At 40.6% G+C, this 12,151-nt stretch overlaps 1 protein-coding gene across 1 annotated transcript in view; it reads left to right on the forward strand.

Annotated features, from left to right (window-relative positions):
* cdh23 (cadherin-related 23) overlaps nt 1-12,151 on the forward strand; it is a 399,105-nt gene that overhangs the window by 212,522 nt on the left and 174,432 nt on the right. Inside the window, exons 13-16 of the mRNA XM_062994943.1 lie at nt 2,612-2,676; nt 2,758-2,995; nt 8,422-8,527; nt 8,762-8,889. Coding sequence (XP_062851013.1) covers nt 2,612-2,676; nt 2,758-2,995; nt 8,422-8,527; nt 8,762-8,889 — 537 coding nt within the window. The remainder of the gene's footprint in view (nt 1-2,611; nt 2,677-2,757; nt 2,996-8,421; nt 8,528-8,761; nt 8,890-12,151) is intronic.

The following is a 12,151-nucleotide window of genomic DNA, read 5'->3' on the forward strand; positions in this document are numbered from 1 at the left end:
ATGGAGGCTCAGAGCATCAGGCTGACCATCAGAGACGAGCCTATTCCTCTTCAGATCATATCTCTGTCCTCAGTGGCTCCTAGCTTTGTCTAAAGTTTCACATATTTCTCCACAGAATAGAAAAGGAAGAGTCTGTCAAGGGACACCCCGAAAAGTGAGGGAATGTGTAGCGAGAAGAAAATAAAGAGAGCGAGATATACAATCTTTTCTATATATGTATCCCTCTTTTTTCCCACCTCTCTCTATTTGCATTAGCTTTGCTGTCAGTATAGTGCCAGTCATCACGCTAACACCCCTGGTGCATCATTGCTACACTTATGGACCTGTCAATCAGATGGGGAGGGAAGGGCAAATAGAGCTAAGGTAAAAAGCAGCAAAGTGTGATGGAGAAAAGCTGCTTAAGAGAAAAAAAACATCAAGGTCAACAGAGGAAGTTCCCATGTGGAAATGTAATATATGACATATATGCCTCTACTGTATATCAATAATGGTTTTTCCACATATGTTACCTGTAAGATGATATATTATTATAACATACATGTATCCTATGGATATATGTAGATATAAGTTTATAACATATATGAAATGCCCATAATAAAATGTGTGTATGTACATATATTAAGTATATCTATAGGATTCATTTTTATTTGGTATTATATGTTGTATCTATATATGTTAGCATATATATTTAATTGATACAGTGGTACCTTGTAACTCAATGTCCCCTAAACTCAAAATCTTTGAAACCCAACGCGCTTTGTTGAGAAATTTGTACCCTTAAACTCAACGTGTTCAGTTTGTTTAAAAAAAAAATTTATTTATTTAATTTCAAATTAACAATGAACAGCCGCTTTGTTCAGCGCTCGGCTTGAGCGGTGCGGTAATATGTCATCAAAGTGTGCATATGTGTGTGTTTAGCTGGATTTTCCTCACTGTTTCACTTTTAAACTTGTGTTACAGCTCGAGGTTCTGAGAAATTGTAAGAATCAGCTTTTTATTTGAGTGTTTTTATATTATATTTCTGTTATTTTCAGTGTATAAGTGTCAAAAACAACCCCATTATTTTACATTAGCCTAAAATATATGCAAGTCAATGGGAACATGGAACGCATGGAACAGGTTTCCCATACATCTTTATGGGAAAAAAAATACCTTAAAACTCAACGCCTTTTAAACTCAATGCAGAACCAATTGACGTTGAGTTTCAAGTTACCACTGTATATGCAATTTTATTAACATATATAAAAAAGGCTGTATGCCAACATTATTTTTCTTATTTTCAGGCATTCATGTATATGTTTAGGGTGCTCAGGTGGTGCAGCCTGATAATCTACTAGCACACCAGCGCCAAGATTCTGAACTCCCAGGTTTGAATCTCGGACGCCCTTTAGCAGGCATAATTGGCTAATGCCTGCAGCTGACAAAATTGGCTTCCAGTCTTCTGGGTGGGAAAGACTGGACTAAGGGGGTGGGATTATTTTTTTATATTTGAGTAACTTATATAGATAAATAGGCATTTTTGACATATATGTTACATATATGTCAAAAAAATTTATTACACATACATGAGCATACATGTTTTATGGGCCACACATACAGTATGTCAATATATGAAATTGTTCCAATTTCTAATTTTATATATGAAAATTTTATATGTACATGTATTACATTTGCATATGGGTTGCACTGTTACACTACTAAAAAAATGAGGATATTTAAGGCTATCTTTGAGGTGGAACTTTTGTTTAGAGCTATTATTAAACAAGACACGGATTGACACGATAAATGAACTGAGATCAGGTAATGTTTACTTGTCTGGCACCAGAGAAAGACTGGCCTAGAGGGCATACCCTGGTTCTTGGACGGGTTGGTCCTGACATAATTTCCAGTCACAGTGTCCCTATAAGTCATTGGACCTAGATTTCCTGATGCTCAGTGCAAAAGCTTTTATTGCTGTAGTTGTTACCTTACTGCAATAATGTCATGTCCTCTGATAAAACCAACTATTTAAAGACTAATCAAGAGACCAGCTTGTGCTGGCCTGGATCCAGCTGAGTCGGCACCAGGACCGGAGCACTGGCAATGTATTCCAGGCAGCTCAATTGGAATCAAATGATGGAATTAGGTTTCCAAAGGCAAAATGGTCCTTATAGCTCCATGTAGCTCCAGGATTACAGACTGGATTAAATAATGAAGCTCTAATTGTTTACATTATTACTATTTTTACTCAAGAAGAATGGGTCCCTCCTGTAATTTTAATGAAGTTTTTCCTTGTCACTGTCGCCCTCGGCTTGCTCAACAGGGGTCTTTTTCTCAAAGCAACTTTACAGAATCCAGGACTGACAGACCAATGTCTATTATGAAAAACGTGATACAAATAAACTTGACTTGACTTGATATGCAGGGAATTGACAGACTGGTAGACTAGCTCAAAACAACCAAATTAAATGAAATAAATCCTATTCCTTAATCTTTGTAGACAACTAACAAGACAATCCCTAATGCATTATAAGGTTGGGGCTGGCATGTAACTGTGTGGTTAGAGGACAGGACAAGGAGCTCATTTATAAGCATTTGGTGATCTTATTTCTTTCTTTCTGTTTCTCCTCAGGCCACGGATAATGACTTTGGCACCTTCGGTGTGGTGCGCTACTACTTCAGCGATGAACCTGACCAGTAAGATAATCACTCATACTCACCCTTATTATGATATATTTTACTATTCTACATGCCTTGTCTTGTGCTCCACCTCTGCAGGTTCTCGCTGGATTCTGAGACAGGCTGGGTGACGCTGAGCAACCGTCTGGATTATGAGCTGACACGCCGCTATACTCTTACTGTACTGGCGCGGGATGGAGGGGGAGAGGAAACGACAGGACGGCTCCGCGTCAACGTCATAGACATAAACGACAACCCGCCCGTCTTTCAGAAGGACTCATACTCAGGTTCATTGATGGAAAATCAACAAGTTGCTCAGCAAATAGCCAGAGCAAGGGTGAGTCCGAAATGCTGCTGTCTTGATGTTTACAGGATTAGCTTGATTAGTAGAATGCTCATTATGTTAAATATTAAACCTGTTTAGACATTTCAGAGCCAGAGACATTTAGTGTATCCAGCAAGCTCCTGATTCAAGCCTTTCTAACTAATCGAGGTCAAACTTTATGGGCAGAACTTTGACTTTCCCCTCATTTGAGGCTTCTGAGGTGCTAAAATTAACAGGATTTAGGATTTAGACTACATAGCAGCACTGTAATACTGTCATCAATGAGGCTAAAGGCAAGGCAAAGTTTACTTATATACAGTAGCACCTTAAAACACAACCGCGGTTGACCAAAGCGCTATACAGGTTTAGTATACTATGTAACAAAAACTGTCAAGGATGGGCGCCCAGGTGCTGCAGCGGGATATTCCGCTAGCACACCAGCGCCGAGATTTTGAACTCCTCGGTTCGAAACTCAGCGTTGCCACTAGTCGGCTGGGCGCCATCTAGCGGGCATAGTTGGCCACCGTGTATGCTAGGGCGGGATGACCGGATAGAGGCGCCTGTGCAGAGTGCATGGGTGAACAGAAGGGGTCCTCTGCTCTTGAGCTTAGACCTTGATGTTTCCAAAAGCATCAGGTTACCAGACCTTGTGGCTTTCAGAGGCATCAGAACTCGCAAAAGTCCTGCAAGGTATGATGGTGCCATCCCATTTTAGGCCTTAAAACCAGCAATAATACCTTAAAATCGATCTTAATTTTCACTGGAAGCCAAAAAAGGGAAGCCAGGACTGGCATTATTGAGTCACGTTTCCTTCTCCCAGTTAAAAGACAGGCGTCTGCATTAGGCACCAATTGCAACCAACGAAGAGACATAAAAAGATCTACAGTAGTCTAAACAAGATGAAATAAAAGTACGGATAACTCCTTCAAAATCCTTGACAGACAAATAGGTACATAATAATTTATAAAGAATCATTGGGACTGAATCCATGGTAGGACTTTCTGCACTAGGCTCCCAATTATGGTCTGAGACAAGACAACCAACAGACATAATAACTAAATTGATACTAAGTTGATACTGGAAATTACATTTACATTAATGACATTCAGTGGACACTTTTATCCAAAGCAACATACAATTATGACTGAGTACAATCCAAGAAATTGAGGGTTAAGGGCCTTGCTCAGGGGCCCAACAGTGGCAACTTAGTGGCAGTAGGGCAACCTTCTGATTACTAGTCCAGTACCTTAACCACTGAGCTACCTCTGCCCTGAAATAGGTCTGTTTGAAAACCTAGTGAGCTGCCTTGCTGCCTACCTAGACAGCTTCCTAAGTAAAGAGGATTCGTGATTACGTCACAGCAGTTTTCACTTACTAAGCTAACACAGTTCCCCTTAGGCCATCCAAACCAATGGGTAGAGGCGGCACAACCAGCTAGCATGTAAGCTAATATTTCCCTCTGTTTACCAAAAAACGATCACTACCAAGCCCGAATTTGCAAATAAATGACACTTGTGCACCTTTATACAAATTAAAAATCAGTGAGAGTTCATTTACCTTTAAAAAGAACTTCATTTGTTGCTCTCCATATTTGTTATTTATTGTGAGAAAAGTTGTGCCGCACTGAATGCTGGGATCGCCTTCATCACTAAGGAAGCATCAGTCTCTCTAAGACAAGAACAGAACCCAAACAGTCTTCTCTTAGACAAGAACAGGACCTGAACAGTCTTCTCAAAGACAAGAACAGGACCTAAACAGTCTTCTCTAAAACAAGACCAGGACCTAAACAGTCTTCTCTAAGACAAGACCAGGACCTGAACAGTCTTCTCTAAGACAAGATTAGGACCTAAACAGTCTTCTCTAAGACAAGATTAGGACCTAAACAGTCTTCTCTAAGACAAGATTAGGACCTAAACAGTCTTCTCTAAGACAAGAGCAGGACCTGAACAGTCTTCTCTAAGACAAGATTAGGACCTAAACAGTCTTCTCTAAGACAAGATTAGGACCTAAACAGTTTTCTCTAAGACAAGAACAGGACCTGAACAGTCTTCTCTAAGACAATAACAGAACCCAAACAGTCTTCTCTAAGACAAGAACAGGACCTGAACAGTCTTCTCTAAGACAAGAACTGAACCCGAACAGTCTTCTATTAGACAAGAACAGAACCCAAACAGTCTTCTCTAAGACAAGAACAGAACCCAAACAGTCTTCTCTAAGACAAGAACAGAACCCAAACAGTTTTCTCTAAGACAAGAACAGAACCCAAACAGTCTTCTCTAAGACAAGAACAGAACCCAAACAGTTTTCTCTAAGACAAGAACAGGACCTGAACAGTCTTCTCTAAGACAAGATTAGGACCTAAACAGTCTTCTGTAAGACAAGATTAGGACCTAAACAGTCTTCTCTAAGACAAGACCAAGACCTGAACAGTCTTCTCTAAGACAAGACCAAGACCTGAACAGTCTTCTCTAAGACAAGAACAGGACCTGAACAGTCTTCTCTAAGACAAGAACAGGACCTGAACAGTCTTCTCTAAGGCAAGAACAGGACCTGAACAGTCTTCTCTAAGACAAGAACAGAACCCGAACAGTCTTCTCTTAGACAAGGACAGGACCTGAACAGTCTTATCTAAGACAAGAACAGAACCCAAACAGTCTTCTCTTAGACAAGGACAGGACCTGAACAGTCTTATCTAAGACAAGAACAGAACCCGAACAGTCTTCTCTTAGACAAGGACAGGACCTGAACAGTCTTATCTAAGACAAGAACAGAACCCAAACAGTTTTCTCTAAGACAAGAACAGGACCTGAATTAAGAACAAGAGAAGGACGTCAGCACTGTCATAGATAGGAGAAGGGTTTAGGACTTGGTCAGGGGCAAGATAAAGTTCTAAACATAACGCCCTGTGTATAGAGAAGGCACCTGAAATTTGATTCATTGGCAAAAGCTAAGTCTGAAAACCTGAGAAGAAAATAGGGTGTTGAAACTGACAGCACTTGATGCTGGGAAAATTGGGACTTAGACTGTATCCAGCACCAAAGATTAAGTCCAAAATAGGATAAGTAGCAGGCCATAAGATAAAGACCAGAGCAGGGGCTCAGGCAGAGACTTGAACTGGGGCAGAGACTCAGCTTGTCTTAAGACATACCTAAAAAAATATCTTTAAAGAAGAATAAGAAAGGTAAGTTGTACTGTGCTGCCCTTTTTACCTTTTCAAGTTTTGTCTCGTTGTACTTGTCGGTGTTTTTTGAGCCTTTATACCTCAGTTGCAGTGTGATTTATTCGCATATTTTTGCCTCCCTTTATTTTTTTCTACCTTCCTTTATTCCTTGATTTATTATTTTGTCTTTTCTTCCCTTCTTATTTACTCTCCTCCTGTCCCAGACTACATTGGGACTACACTGCTTAATTAACCTGAATTATTCATGTAATTATCCAATCAGCCAGTCATGTAGCAACAGTGCCTTCAATACAGACATTGCTCTGACCGTCTAAACTAATTTCTACGTAGTAGAGTTTGCATCCCAGATGTGCTATCAACCGACCAGGCGCCCACGCAGACATGTGATCGACTGTGTGTCTACAGTATAAACAGGAGGGACAATGGTTCCTCATCGCTGTTGCAATTATGAAATCTGCCAGCTAGTCAAGGTTCCTGCACAAGGGGCGAATAATCACAGATGGCAGTGCATGGCTCTCTGCACATGGTATTGCGCTCTGTAAGACCTCACCCCTGGCAGGTGAGATGCAGTAATCGGCTGTAGACATCTCGGTGAAATCCACAGCTCTGTTGATCATGTTTGGGGGCTGTGGCAGCATCATGGGAAATAGGCTCTAATTGGATATGACTGGATTGGGTGAAAAAGAGAAAAAATACATAAGATTAAAAATAGTTAATAAAAATTCTCACTCAGTACAAGGTAAAAGGTTTTGGCCTTCATCTTGACCTTGGCAAGAGATCACTGTTACATGGATGTTTTTTCAGGGCAGTCAAACTAGCCCTATTTAGACATTCATTGATTATTTTATGAGCTACACCTACTATACAGATTAACTTAATGGATATACAATTAGTGACTGTGACCTTTTTTGCTCTCAGGACACTGCTAGCTTTGTAATTTCACTTGGAGCACAATTTACCTCCCGCCACTGACACTGTTGTTTAAAAATCCCAACAACACTGGCGCACCGGCTGCATTTATACCAGTACATCACACACAACCATGCCATTATCTTACTGGTCTCATTGCAGTGCTGAGAATAGTCCAACACCCAAATAATATCTGGTTAGTGGGGGTGCTATGGGGGTCCGATTGATGACTGGGGTACAGGTGGTGATTAAGTGTATAGAGCAACAGAAGGGCTATAATCACGCTGGCTTTGAGGTCCAAAGGCTGGCAAACATCACCTTTGAAATGTGTGCCCCCGCCAAACAGCAACAGTGGCAAGAACATGACTCCCATTCTGGTCTTTTTTTTGCATTTCCTCCCAATCTAGTTGTATCCCATTACCTGATTGCGTTATGCTTCCCCTTTACTAATGTTGATCTCAGTCCCGGCTCTCCTCAATCAGGATGAACATCCAACACGTGTGCAGTAGCCACCTGGGCTCTGACGCTGCTAATTATTTAAAGAGTGCCCAACCTGGTCAGTGGCACCACTGAGACTAGGACCCAGGTCTTTGCGAATTAGGACTCTTTAACCTTATAACCCACTATAGCCCATTTGGTAAATATGAATGTCATTTTCAATTTGTGACGCATGAAGTTCTTCCTCTGCTTTTTTCCTAGCATTGTCTCTCCTGATTGGTCAAACACCAGTGTGGCATGCTGTCTGGTCTCTTTTCTTCACCCGCTGGCACTCATTAAGCATCTGTCTCAACATATACGCGTCTCCATGTGGTGTCAGGGTTTGATTGTCTCTAGACTCTCCTAATGCCATGTCTCTGTGCTCAGTAAGTGACAACTGACAGGCGAGCTGTGCTTGTCTCTGTAAAGAGCTGTCAGAAAGTGTCTATGGATTTGAAGTGATGATATCTAGAGCCTCTCTGATATGTGAACCCACCCAAGTGACCATCCTATTCCAAAACCATCGGCATTAACATGAAGTAACTGCCACTGCTGCTACAGCAGCATCCACTCTTACAGTATTTTGCAATGCGTCTTAGAGTTTGTGTCCATTTGTTAAAACGCATTTATACTAAGCTATCGATATTCTGATTCATCCCAAAATGTTTCTCCAAATATGAGGGTTCTTCAAAAAGGAGCGGTCCAAATAGGTGAAAATTAGATGGCACTTAATCCACTTAAACAACCAATTACTACTCCTCCCAACCTCACCGTTTTAAAAAATCCCTCATAAAGCGCCTCAAACCAGAAAGCATATAATTTATATAACAGAATACATGTAACGTGTATTATTTCAATCTCTGTGACACAGGCAACCGATGAAGACTCTGCTCCTAATAACATCTTGACCTACTCAATCATCCAGGCCTCACATTTCCGCAGTTATTTCAGCATCACCATGGTGGAGGGCTACGCAGGTATGTGAGCTGCGGGCCATCATCTTCAACTCACGCTCTTCAAATGCAATTGAATACACAGTCAAATATTAGTGACTAGCTTATGCTACATATTTTTATACTTAACGACCTATGCTATTATAGAAAAACGCTAAAGCTGAGCCTTAAGGTGAAAGCTGATTAAATGCAAGGTATATTTAGAAAAAAAAAGCATATTGTAAATGGAAATACTTCAGTTTTATGTGTTTTTTACAGTTATAATGGTGAACAGACCTCTGGATTATGAACAAGTTCCTGGTGGAATGATTTATCTGACCCTGATGGCCAGAGATGGAGGGGATCCGGCTCTAAACAGCACCGTACCTGTTACGTTAGAGCTATTTGTAAGTACTATACCCAGCATTACACCAATTACCAGAAAAGTGGACAATTATGTTTATATTTATTTATGTGGTTGCACAGTTAGCAGAGGTCATCATCATTGAATATGTACAACCCCAGTTTTTGGCTGTAACATGTTTCAAAAAAGTTGGGACAGGTGCATGTTCATGCATTCTGCAATTGTTTGTGAACTAAGGACACATCATGTACTTTTGGTAGTGGATTTTCCTGCTCATAAGTCCAAAGCCCTTTTGTTGTATGCTGTGCTTTTATTATGTAAAACACATATACAATAGAAGAGAGATCTGGACAGCAGACAGGTCAATCTAGCACCTGCACTCTTTACTACAAAGCTATGTTGTAACACATGCAGAATCAGCCTTACCCTTAGATGTTTAGATGCAGCCTATGTTGCCTTGAAATGTATTTGTACCCCTCAAACAGCATTTTTAACAGCACCATTACAGATGTGCGAGTTACTGATGCCTTTGGCACTGACACACCACAATATCATGACTGACTATGGATTTGGACATTTGTGTTGGTAACAATCATGATTTTTTTGTTCTCTTTGGCTCAGAGATTGCAAATTAAATTTTAAAAGGTGGATTTTAGGACAAATTTTAACATCACGTCAGTCCACCTTAAATTAGCTTGACTCTAGAGCAGTCTAGATGTTTTTACTTAATGTAGGGTTTGGTTTTCTGTGAAAGAGATTTAACTTGCATTTATAAATGCAGTGACATGTTTTATAATGTGCAACAAGTTTTTAATAAAAGACAGATCTGGAAAGCAGACAGGCCAGTCTAGTACCTGTACTCTTTACTACAAAGTTATGTTGTAATACTTGCAGAATGGGCCTTAGCCTTGTCTTGCTAAAACAAGCAGTGATGTCTTTAAAAAGATGTCATATGTTGCCTTGAAATGTTTTTGTACCCCTCTGCATTTATGGCACCTTTACAGATGTGAGAGTTACCTATGCCTTTGGCACTGACACACCTCAATATCATGACAGACTATGGATTTTAAGTTTCTGTTGGTAACATTCAGGGCTTTTTTGTCCTCTTTGGCCAGAGATTGCAAATTAAAATTTAAAAGGTGGACCTCAGGACTCAATTTCACCTCATGTCAGGCCACCTTAAATGAACTTGACTCTAGAGCTGTCTAGTGTTTTTACTTTATGATTTTGTATCAGGGTAGCAGAGTGACAAACTGACAAGTATTCCTTATACCATGTGGTTATATTAATTACATAAGCATGTCAGTATTTAATGCAGTGCATTCTGAGTCATTGAAAGTCACAGACATTCAGTATTAGTTTTAGGCCTTGTGTTTTTTGCATCTATTTACATTTATTGGATTTTTCAATAATGTTTTGGATTGTAGATGGTGAAATCCTTAAATTCAATTGCCCATTAGGAAACAATGCACTTAAACTGTTGGCCTATTGGTGACCCATTCTTGGTTGTAAATGACAGACTGTTGACTGTGGAAAGTTCCAGATCTGGTGCCATTACATTGCATTGCTCCTGTCCAAACTTTTTTGAATTGGGTCTGTGTGTTCTCAAAATAGTATCGTGTCCCTGTTGCTGTTCCGCACGGCTCAGTAAATTTTCCCCTGAATATTTTACTTTGATATTTTCTATTTCTTATTACAGTGGTTATGATTAGACACATATCAGTAGCTGCAGAACTACAGGGGGTTGATGCATTAAGCCAGCTGTGTGTGTGTGTTGACTGTATTGTTGGTCAGTGTGTGTATGCTTTGTTTTGACAAGTTGGATTTTGGTGATATGAATAAAAAAGGGCCGACACTGCTGTTAGCTGTTCAATTCGTCACAGCATTTGAACTTCTTATTAAATGCTGAAATTATTCAGTGACTTTAGCCAGTTACAGCTAATATCACTTTGAACTGAAATAAGCTTTTGATATTTACTTCACTTCTCTGGTGTTGCTCAGTTGAGACAAAGCCAATTTTCAACATAATGGCTCTTTTTTTAAATAAAAAGTCAAGCAGGCATGGTATGTGCTGTTTTTGGTTAAGAAACCATACAAACTACCATGTGAACCAAAGGCCTGTAAATCATACTTGGATCTGATTGGCTGGTGTGGTTTGTTTTTGATACACTCTATAGCAAATGTATGTGGACACCTGGCAATGAGCTTGTTGGACACCCCATGTCTGTGGGAATTTGAGCCCATTTGGTTTAAACAGAATTTTTATGGCTTGGCACAACTATCAACATCATTACTACAACCACTGTTACTACTAATAAACCCATAGTTATAGTATTATATGCTAATATTCTCGGCTGACCCTGCACTCTGACCCCATTCATCCACTCTATCTTTGCCTGCCTGCCTGCCTGCCTGCCTGCCTGCCTGCCTGCCCGCCCGCCCGCCCGCCCGCCCGCCTGCCTGCCCTGCCTGCCCTGCCCTACCTACCCTACCTACCCTACCTACCTACCCTACCTACCTACCTATACACACACACACCACATACATACATACATACATACATACATATATATATACACACACACACACACACACACACACACACACACACACACACACACACACACACAGTACATACAGTGTATCACGAAAGTGAGTACACCCCTCACATTTCTGCAAATATTTCATTATATCTTTTCATGGGACAACACTATAGACATGAAACTTGGATATAACTAAGAGTAGTCAGTGTACAACTTGTATAGCAGTGTAGATTTACTGTCTTCTGAAAATAACTCAACACACAGCCATTAATGTCTAAATAGCTGGCAACATAAGTGAGTACACCCCACAGTGAACATGTCCAAATTGTGCCTAAAGTGTCAATATTTTGTGTGACCACCATTATTATCACTGCCTTAACTCTCCTGGGCATGGAATTCACCAGAGCTGCACAGGTTGCTACTGGAATCCTCTTCCACTCCTCCGTGATGACATCACGGAGCTGGTGGATGTTAGACACCTTAAACTCCTCCACCTTCCACTTGAGGATGCGCCACAGGTGCTCAATTGGGTTTAGTCCATCACCTTTACCTTCAGCTTCCTCAGCAAGGCAGTTGTCATCTTGGAGGTTGTGTTTGGGGTCGTTATCCTGTTGGAAAACTGCCATGAGGCCCAGTTTTCGAAGGGAGGGGATCATGCTCTGTTTCAGAATGTCACAGTACATGTTGGAATTCATGTTTCCCTCAATGAACTGCAGCTCCCCAGTGCCAGCAACACTCATGCAGCCCAAGACCATGATGCTA

This window comes from Trichomycterus rosablanca, chromosome 5 (assembly GCF_030014385.1).
Source record: "Trichomycterus rosablanca isolate fTriRos1 chromosome 5, fTriRos1.hap1, whole genome shotgun sequence".
Taxonomy (NCBI): domain Eukaryota; kingdom Metazoa; phylum Chordata; class Actinopteri; order Siluriformes; family Trichomycteridae; genus Trichomycterus; species Trichomycterus rosablanca.